General features: G+C 38.3%; 1 protein-coding gene across 1 annotated transcript; it reads right to left on the bottom strand.

Annotated features, from left to right (window-relative positions):
- Positions 1 to 326: 326 nt before the first annotated feature.
- On the bottom strand, positions 327 to 7324 carry rdh8a (retinol dehydrogenase 8a). The gene is made up of 6 exons (XM_040047933.1): positions 6947 to 7324; positions 4556 to 4717; positions 3111 to 3290; positions 2232 to 2325; positions 1949 to 2132; positions 327 to 1842 (listed from the first exon to the last, which is right to left on the bottom strand). The coding sequence occupies exons 1-6, from the start codon at positions 7050 to 7052 to the stop codon at positions 1615 to 1617; spliced, it is 954 nt and encodes a 317-aa protein (XP_039903867.1). The 5' UTR covers positions 7053 to 7324; the 3' UTR covers positions 327 to 1614.
- Positions 7325 to 10498: the final 3174 nt, after the last annotated feature.

The raw sequence follows: 10498 nt of genomic DNA, 5'->3' as shown, positions 1-10498 counted from the left end.
CACGGCACAAAGCCGGGTGTGTGTGTGAGAGGGTTGGGGGTTCAAGGGAGGGGTTTTGATGGGGAGCAGGCCATGACCTCTTTATATCCATCAACAGATCACTATCTTGGCCCATAGACATGGTCTTATAACACATTCACAAACACATTCACATGCATGCAAACACATGCTAATTTTTGTGCATGAGCACAGACAATTTGTCTCACTGACAAAAATTTAAGTGTGTGCTCAAAAATTGGCCTTATGCAGGAGTTTTTGTTTTGACCTGTGTATGAAATTAAAAAATGATTTTTGAACACATTCTCTTATTATATTTTTTAAACCAGTGTTTTCAAAATATCCATAGGGTTTGACCTTGATACATTTATTACTAATAGATAAATTGTTACAAATATAGCTAGTGAAAAATAAGTGTAATGGCCAGTTTCTCAAATTAATTTAATTAAATATTGTCCTACTTGTCTGTCTCAAGTAGATACCAGTTCCTGGACAACTTCAGCTGCTTCTCAGCAGTAGGAAAACACAGGTGAAGTAAATTTCACTGCACCAGATGTCTCAGTAAACCATACTGGTGAGCCAGAAAGCACAATGTCAGGACCCCAGAACTACTTCAGGCAAATGGAATATTTTGTTGAAAACTGTGCTTTTGTGTGAATAATACTGTAAAAATCAGTGCATGTCCCGTATAATCCACAGGTTCGGAATCAGGGTAAAACAGTGAAATGCCGCCCCCCTGTGGTGTCGACTGAGTCTGTCAGACAGAGAGCTTTCAAAGTCAAAGTGGTCACGTTTTTTGTTATTTGTGTTCTTAAAAAAACATTCAGAGTAAATCAGAATTCACTTTATTTTTTCCATTAATTTGCTTGGTAAAAGTATGTGATCCAGCCCTTTGTAAAACTTGAAAAAAAAAACCCCCAAAACAAACAAACATTCGGTTTATCAAAGATTAGAAATATGATTCAACAGCAGTTATGACCATGAGAACATTATATTAAGGTGAACATAAAATTAAGGGCACTGAAGAACAAAAGATGAAATATTTATATATATATTTATCATATATTCTGACTCTGTCTTATATGTCATTACTCTGATGAGTAATGAAACAATACCTAGGTTGCAACTTATGGTATTGTGATTGTGATATTTATTATAATTTTATGGTTTCTCTCATCATCTTAATTTATTTCTTGTGCTTTGACATCTGTCCATGTGTTTCAATCTTAAGTTCCATCTTTACGTTTTCATTTAACAACATATATATCCAACAACTTACAAAGCAGCTGTTCAGTTCTTGTCATACTACCCAGACTCTGGCATGAGTTCCTCGTCATATTATATATACAATAATCCAATGTGTGTGTTGTTTGTATGTGTGTGTTGTGGTGTATGCATGTTTCTGTGTCAGTACATGAGGTCACCCTATATATAACATCTCTGTGACAAACTTGTGCAGCTGTGCATGTTGTCTTGAGAAGCTTATTGTGGCTCTGTCTTTAAACTAAAAGGTGGCTCTTCTCTCCAGGTTACTTGCTCTAGTCTAGTCTGTTCAGAAAACCTCCGCTCAACAAACTGGGAGGTTAAAGTTAAGTGACAGAATTACACACTCCATCTTCAGTTAGGTGAGATGGTGCGTCTACGCAGGCAGCTGCACGTCAAACACTTGAGGATGCTCATGGTGATGTGCATGAGAGGGCCAAAATTGAAGAGTAGATTGTAGAATGTGTTTACAGACAGGCCTCCAGTCTCATCGGCATATTTCAGGGCCACAATGGGTGTGTAGAGGCTGTTGGTCAGATTCCTGAAGCGAGGGTTGTTTGACTCAATAACCTTTTTAGTGCACTGGAAAAGACAAGAAGCAACAGAACATTTTAACGGCTGCACGCAGAACATCAACACAAATTCCTGAACTGGGTTCAGTGTAGGGGTTAGAAACCAATTCTTTTACCTTAGCTATGTCATCTGGTGTTTGGCCCATGGCCTCAAATATATCTATTGATGATGGCAGGTAAACGTCTTTAAAATAACGAACTGTGTCAGCATCCGCACCCGGATACTCCATCTTAGCCACATCCTCCATCATTTTCGTTTCAAATTCAGTGTGCACTGGGCCAGGCTCAATCATGGACAACCTGGGGTAAGTTAGATACAGTGTGATCAGTGGGGATGGTATTTTCAGTAGAAAATAAAGACACATGTGAAGGAAGAATAGCGGAAAGAGGGTAATCTACCTGATATTGAACTTCATCAGTTGCACAGCCAAACTCTCACAGAAGCCCTCCATTGCAAACTTAGAAGCAGTGTAAACATCGTTGAATACCACACCTGATTAAAGAACAACAAGAGGAGATAAAGAAGCTCAATGCACCGTAGAATGAGATTTCAAAGTACTCAATCAAGAATAGAAATCACTCACTTGATTTACAGATAAAGGACTAGGGTTAAAAAAAAGTAGCAGGCAGGACAACACAAGTGGCAGACATTATGCAAGCTAATTCAGCAGTTTATCAGAAAGCGTCCAACCTGCTTTGCTGGAGGCCACCATTATGCTACTTCAAACAAGTTAAAACAAACACTAAAAATTCTTTGCAAGAACTTGCAGTTTGACTCAAATTACTGTAAGTTGTCAGAGCTTTACTGGAAATGTGAAACAGAGACCAACGAATAATAATATTAATATAATAATGAATTTTAAAAAATCATTTAAATTACCTAACAGTTTCATCTACTAAATCTACAGATATAACCTCAAACCATAAAGATAAAATTGCTGTTAACTTTCCTTTTGGATAAAACAATTTCAGCTTATACCAAGCTAAAATTTTGGAACACGTACAGAGTGTTTTGCAAGTCATTATGAGTGATTATGGAGAGTGTTGACTGTTTAATCGTCAAAATGTATATTCAATATGTTCTCTTTTGATATGCAGGAATCCAGTAAGCCTTATACCAACCAAAGTTGCCAGATTTAGAACCTACATGTAGCTTAATAGATTACAATAAACGGTCTATTACACAGTTTATTGTAATTTGTCATTCTCAAAATGTTTTTGACGTTCAGTTAGAATAGCACTACAAATTTTCTTATGCATAACTAATTATACTCATACCCTGAAGACCCATGACGCTGCTCATGACGATAATGTGCCCTGAACGCCTCTTCTTCATGTCTGGCATCACTTCTTTGATCATACGAACCACTCCAAAGAAGTTGGTCTCAAATACTTTTTTCATCTCCTCAATGCTGATGCTTTCCACAGGTCCAAGCAAGCCCACACCTGCATTGTTGACTGGCAGGAAACAGACACACAGATAATGCATTGTCCATAAATGCAATGATCAAAAAACAAAAACAAACAGAAATAGAGCGATATTTGACTTTATTACTTCATTTGACCATTTGTTAGTTAAAGCTGGTTTTATGTCTGTGAAGGTTCTCAGTCATCCAGGTCATTGTAGTCAATCTGGGACTCTCTGCCATTTGACCTTAGAACTGAAGAAGCTTCTCGGATGAGAGGTGAAACGTCTTCAAGCAACTTAAAGAAGTCCAGACGCTTTTCTTTACAAGCTCCTTTGACAAAGCTGGTTTTACTTGATAATGCCACCAGATGTCAGTATGTGACAACAACATGAAGGTCTGACGTAACACCAGGCTGAAGAGCCTTTGGGTCTTGAGTAATTAGGCGAAAGGGGATTTAATGCTGGATTTAGACTAAGATGGAGACAGGTTTATAAATAGATACTTTATCCAGGCTAAAGGTTTAAGGACCATAAGTGAAAAGCGTTACGTATTCAGAAGATCTGGTAAAATGGACTTTACTGCACTATAAAATTACTTGATAAATTCTGGATCACACATTGTGAGATTTTAGTTGTGAGGATTACTATTCAGAAAAATAAAGTAATGCAGCTGCACAGTGCTGTAAGCTTAGCTTCAGCTATCTTTCTCTCGGGATATTAATGTGGTAGCCCATTCAGTTTTGGTCCATAATCTTTCTGACCACTGGAATTTTAAGACTCCGACTCCTCCCTCCACATACTCTAAGTGTCAACTGCGCAGTGCAACTACTGTTTAAAATATTTGTTTCACGAATAATCAAAGCCTTTGTCCTGAACTGTTGTTATAACTTTAGCAATAGCACAGGGCTTTACTTTTTATAAATACATGTATATTATTATCATTCCCACTGTACTTTATGTACATATTGTAACCATCTGTACATATTATAGTGTTTTTGCATACATCTCTAATTCTTGAGCTGCTGTAAACAGTTGAATTTCCCCAGTGTGATTAAATAAAATCTATGTCTATGATATTATATTTATTGAAATCAAAAGCAGCTCTCCCCAATAATAGCATAGACTTTGTATTGAATACGCAAAACTAAAAAATGAAGCAGAACGATAGTGTTCCATCATATGTTAAAAAAATAATTCTGTGTATAAACTCTTGTAAAACACATAATAAAAAAACAAACATATGCTTATCCAAGGACAGGGAATCGATCATCATGACCTGCTTTTTAAAGAGATATACACTTTGTGTCCCACTCACTCAGAATATCAATATGGCGGTCCTTAACGTTATTGACGCACTGCCTGACGGACTCATCGCTACACACATCTAATGGAAGCAACGTCAAGGTCTTTCCATATGCGTCTCCAGCTGCCTCCACCAACTTGTCCTTCTTCTTCAGGTCCCGCATCGTGGCAATGACTGATAGGGAGACACAGAGAACTGTATGGAGATAATGTGGCTTCAGACTTTGCAAAAATAGATATGATAGCGGAAAAGTGTCATCTAACACAACTTGAAGCGGCAAAGAAATGTTTAGGAATGTGAGGAGCACTTAAAATTATCAGTACTGGAATAGTTTATTATTTTAAGATATTAATGCATTTACACATTTTTCTGACTATCACTGTTGCATTTAATATGAAAGTATTAATGCAATCATTATATTTTTAATGCCGAGGAAGTGACAGAGGACTCAAGTGACGTTACTAAATTAACTTTTTTTCTTGGACAAACACACCAGTGTAAAAACAAACAAGCACCCACACATGCTCAGATAGTGACACTCAGACGTGTCGGTCAGAGTTCCTGGAAAAGACCACGCCTGTTAGTTTACAGGGGACAGAATTGATTTCCTCTGAACTTTACCCGCTGGGGAACATTAACCTACATAAAGCGGCGGAATCTACCATGACCAACAACAATGAATATAAGCGCCGCTGACTTGGCTTCCACAGCTTCTTCCTTTTTGTGTGCTCTGCTTACACTTGGCAGACTGGCGTTATGTAACTGAGAAAACAGAGGCACTGGTGTTGCACAATGGCAATAGGCAGGAATAAACAACCTCTTATTCAAACATTCACCTAAGTCTACCTGTTGTCATTGGCAGACAAAAGCAAATCCTCACCTTATTCTCATGTGAACAGAGATGAGGTTGGATAAGTAATCAGATTTGGACCACTTTGCTGTGGAGGCTTGGACTGCTGTGCAGTGTTACTGATGCAACATGATGTATAACAATGTCTATCTATCTATCTGTCTGTCTGTGTGTCTGTCATATATGCTCTATGCATAAACAACATCTTGTGAAGAGTAATTGGGTCTACGTGAGACCAGGGTGTCCAGGAAGGGTTTCAAGGAAGCAACAGAAAGCTTTGCGTTTTGATTGAGACATGAACAAGAGGTCTATTGTTCTAAATGCTCCTGAAGGAATTACAACTGGGCAGCTTAACTATTCTTGAATGAACCACACTGCAAACACAGGGGTATTTTAAGGCCTTCTCTGAATTTCATCCATGTCACTGCAACTAATTCCTACTTTATGCACAATGCAATATTTAATCTCGGTTGGATTTCCTAAGGAATAGAGCAGATCAATGCAATCGCCAAGATGTGGCCTTATTGAAAGCAGGTCACACTGTTCAAACCAAACCAGTGTTGGGAGGGAGGGAGGTTTTGTTTTCCTCATCTATTTCGCAGTAATAAATCCCATCATATCCCAGTGGCCCCTAACAAGAGACAGAGAAAAAAAACAAACAAAAAAAAAAACAAGGTTTACTGAACCCTGTCCAGTTGTTCATACCATGTTAATAATGACAATTCTAACTGTCCATAACCTGTCAAAGTAAGAAAGGGCTGACTGTAGCTTTATGGCAAATTACACAGTTTAGAGTCATAGCTAAAAACAAAATCTGGTCACAAGGCTCTTGGTACAAACCCCTCTAACATAATTCTGTCTGAGGCTCCACAGATTGACACAGGAGGATTTTTTGATTCAGTTCTAATTCCTCCAGTGACATTAATAATAGCTGGGAAGCAGGAGAGGACCAACAGTGTCAAAGTGTGAAACCTTAACTCCACTGCCTACCAATGAAGACTTCAAACAAGGCCCTTGCTTTAGAGTGAACCCTCGCTTGTACAGGTCTCAAACTTTGTCCCCCTTTCAACACTCGCTCCAGTGAGGGGACTATGGGCACATTAGACACGGCACTAAACCGGAGCAGGCGGTCTACAATTCACTGCAATAAAAGGGGGCTTTGTGCTGGAGAAGTCACTTGAAAGAGAACTGACAAGACCTCTTTTATGAATCCTGCCTGGCAAGCGGCATCCTTGCAGAGCCCTACCCTGGAAACTGCGCTTTCAGATGATAATAGTCGAGTCAAAGGGGCGACTGAATCCCAGTGCTTACAAAGGGATATGGATCCGATATTACAGGGGTTAGCATTTTAATTTAACCCACGCTAGATCACGTATGAGCGTTTAGACGGAGCGTTGCGCATGAAACTTGATCAAACTTTATGCGTAAAGGAAGCTTGCAGCGTGTTGCAGGGAAAAATAAGCACGAAATTGTATTTCAAGCGAACCACAATATTACAGGCTTGTTACAAACAGGTCCGATCAAACAAACAATGTAGAAGAAAGCGCATTTACCATGGTAACGACTCTTTTCATCTTTGGCCAGGATGACGGCAATTCGTAACCCGATGCCGGAGGAGCAGCCGGTGATCAGCACAACTTTCTGCCCACTGTTCGCCATGATTTGTCCGTATACGCGCAGTGTTTTTCAGGGGTCTTCTGCTCCAGATGGTCCCAGCCGAGGGAGCTACCGATAACCGAACTTTAAAAAACTAAAGCCGATCATGCAGCCACAGCAGCCATATGAGCGCCTAATTCAGTCACATGTTTCATAAAAATCAGTAAACACCCCCCCTCAAAAAAAGACGTGATACCGCAAACACCCCTTGCAGTTACTTGATAGGTGCCGACTGCCCTAGAAAAAGTAGCCTAGTTAATTTCCTTAAAAATGTGTGGACGTGCACGCGCGTGCGTAGAGGGGGCAGTGCTTATTTGATTTCTGAGTTGGTGACCCCAGCAACTGTAACAGTAATCATGGAGTTAATCGTCACAATGCTCCAGATAAAACCTTGATCAGGGCTTTTTCGATAAGTTGCCTATCCTATGATTCAACACTGTAATACGTTAATTTAATTAGAATCTACTTAGCATAAACTAAAAATAAGCTAAAGCACACTATTTAAACGGGCTTTTAAAATAACAGGTCCACATATAGCTTCACACACAGACACACGGAGAAATACACACACATATACTCTCCAGCTTTAGGTTATTTATAAAACATTCCAACCTTTGCTGAAATTTAGTTTGAAAGGTATTTACTTAATGCTCTGCGTTCCACTGACACCTAGTGGTAAGGTAGGCGCAGCGCACTGAAATAGCACTGAGGCTTTCTGAACTCATCGTGCCCCCACAAAATAACATAAACAATGTTAACTGCGATATTGTTGTCCATTCAGGTAATAAGGCTATTAAAAACATAGGAAGAATATTCAGAGTTTGTTTTTCAGCAGTGCTGTTACCAAATGGCTGTTATGTTGACCAGTGGACTCTGTTCTTGGCTCATGTTGTGAGGGGTCAAAGGTGCTCTGATAAGACCTCAAATGAAACTTGCTTCTGTTTTTGATGAAATACTGTAGTGCAGTACTCAGCGTCTGTCATGTTTGGGCCTGTTGCTAAATGTGATGCAAGCATGTGCAAACTGTTACACTGAAAAAGGAATGATTCTCACACAATGGTAGAAGAGTAAACATTTATGCTTTTTGATCAAAGTTTTGACTGGTTGTTCAGGAAGATGGTGTATGATTGGGGAAGAGTGCACACATAAAATTAGTGAATTAGTGTTTGTAATACGTCTGTTCAGAGGTTAATGTCGTTTTGTTTGGTTGATTAGTTAAGGGTCATTATTTGATGTCAGCTGCATTTGTTAATGTCAAGAAAGATTTGTCAGCTGTGATAGTCAGAAGAAGAGATGCTGAGAAATGGTCATTTGGTGTCATTCTGTGCTGCTTTATATGGTCTGACATATATGGTGGATGCTTCTAGCCCTTGCTCTAAAGAGTAATCTAAGGTAATTATCCATCCATCCATTCTCTTCTGCTTATCCATATCAGGATCACGGGGGCTGGAGCCTATTTTAAAGTGACTAATAAGTGAATAAGCTATTGAAAGTAATCAGTATTTCACATACTTCCACTTACAATTCTTATGGTTACATTTCCCTTTTACAAAAGTCTTTGCATTTATTTAACTACTATGTGGACCTGGATGGTGTAAACTTGTAGCTGCCTGTAGCTGCTTGTTTCCCCTGTATTGCTGGTTCAGCTAAGAAATAGAATTAGCATTTTTCCATTGACAACAATTATTAAATACATGAAAACATGACATTAGGGATTGCTACTGTATTTAAATAAATCAAATAAGAACCTTAATTCAACATGATAATTAAGGGCTTTTGGCACCTATTGGCACTCAGTAGCATTTTTTTTTGGTTTAGTCCCTACAAGATTTGCACTGCTGAAATAGAACAATTTACCTATTTTTACACAATTTTACACTTTTTTGGCAAATCCTGTCAAAGTTAATCTAACTGATTCAAAAGCAGCTGCGAAGTGCCATGTTTTCTTTTAGCTCTCTAATCACCCTGTTCCCACTGCTGCAAAGCACACCACAGTTTGATGTTTTCACCACCACACTTCAACAACAGATGATATTAGACAATGATGTGCAGTGCCTGGTTTTAAGCAAATGTAATGTTTTGAGGTCTGCTCAGATCAACATTTCACTCACTGGACAAAAGAAATGTCATCTGTGTCATCTGTCAAATGCTTTAAAATGCTGTTTTGGAAATATACCTTGAGGCCTTCTGCTCAGGGACTGTTCAACCGTAAAGGCCAGACTGGTTAAATTCAGCTAACCTTGTTGAGGTGCTGGCATGTTCTTCCAGGTCCTGAAGCTCTTTGAGAGTGATTTTTGCGTTCTTGGTCACCTCCCAGTTTGCTCTTTTACTCAATACAGCAGGACAACCAGTAGCTTCAAACCTCATCCATTACTGAGGCTACTGCGCTACAAACAATACTTAAGAAATGCTTCTGAATTCCTGGTTTTATTTGCTTTACCCTGATCTATTCGTTTCTTTCTAAATTATTTAGTTTGAAACAGGTGGGCTCCAGTAAAGCTGTATATACATCATGAGGATATTTAAAGCAAACAGGATGCACCCGACTACAGACCAGAGTGCCACAGCAAAAAGTATAAAAACATCTACATACTGTATGAGAGATTTTCTTTTTTTTTCTCTTTAATAAATTTCTAATCCTTTCTATAAACAAAATTGCACTATTATCATGAGTTCATAAGAGTACATTGGGAAAATGCCAATTATATTCATTTAAAATGATAGTGGAAGGGGTCTGAATGCTTTCTGTGACTGTTTTATTCAAAATTAGAACACACAGTACAAAAGTGATTGTCATAGACTTCTAGTCATCACTGCTTGTGATAAAGACCATATTTTGCTGACAACACAGAGCAGACTTTCAGCCTACACTGATTGAGACCCAGTTTTTTTCTTGCTGTCTCACAAAGCTAATGACAGCTTATTTAAAACCTAATTGTCACAGTGAAAACAGAAATTAAAATTAGATCATTAAAGTAACAGAATTTGCATTGTCAGATAAACCAGACTTTTACAACAGCAGGTGTTTCAGTGTAAATTAAGCTTATATACTTGGTTATACTCGATCATTTGGCTTACTGATATTTAAGTGCCAGAACAGATCAGTAAAACCATAAGCAACCAAAAGTAGTAATATATGAAAAAAAATGCCTATATATTATTCATGGTTCTGCAAAATAAGAAAAAAACTGTGCAATTATTAGCAACAAATTAATGACCTTTTATATTATTTATGGCCCATTGAGGCCTGAGCATATATATAATATATAAAATTGAATAAAACATCACTCAGACGTTAGGAGAAACTAGTCTTAAAGCAAGAGTCGTCTTCACAAAAGTAAGTCACCACATAGGCTACTCATTAAAATACATGGACTTTCCAAAATGCATTATTTTTATGTTACAAATCAAATTCAATGAAGCATATATATGGTTCCCTGTCTGTTTAT

The sequence above is a fragment of the Simochromis diagramma genome, unplaced genomic scaffold, assembly GCF_900408965.1.
Source record: "Simochromis diagramma unplaced genomic scaffold, fSimDia1.1 OVJJ01000321.1, whole genome shotgun sequence".
NCBI lineage: Eukaryota > Metazoa > Chordata > Actinopteri > Cichliformes > Cichlidae > Simochromis > Simochromis diagramma.
This window is presented reverse-complemented; position numbering and strand designations above follow the sequence as displayed.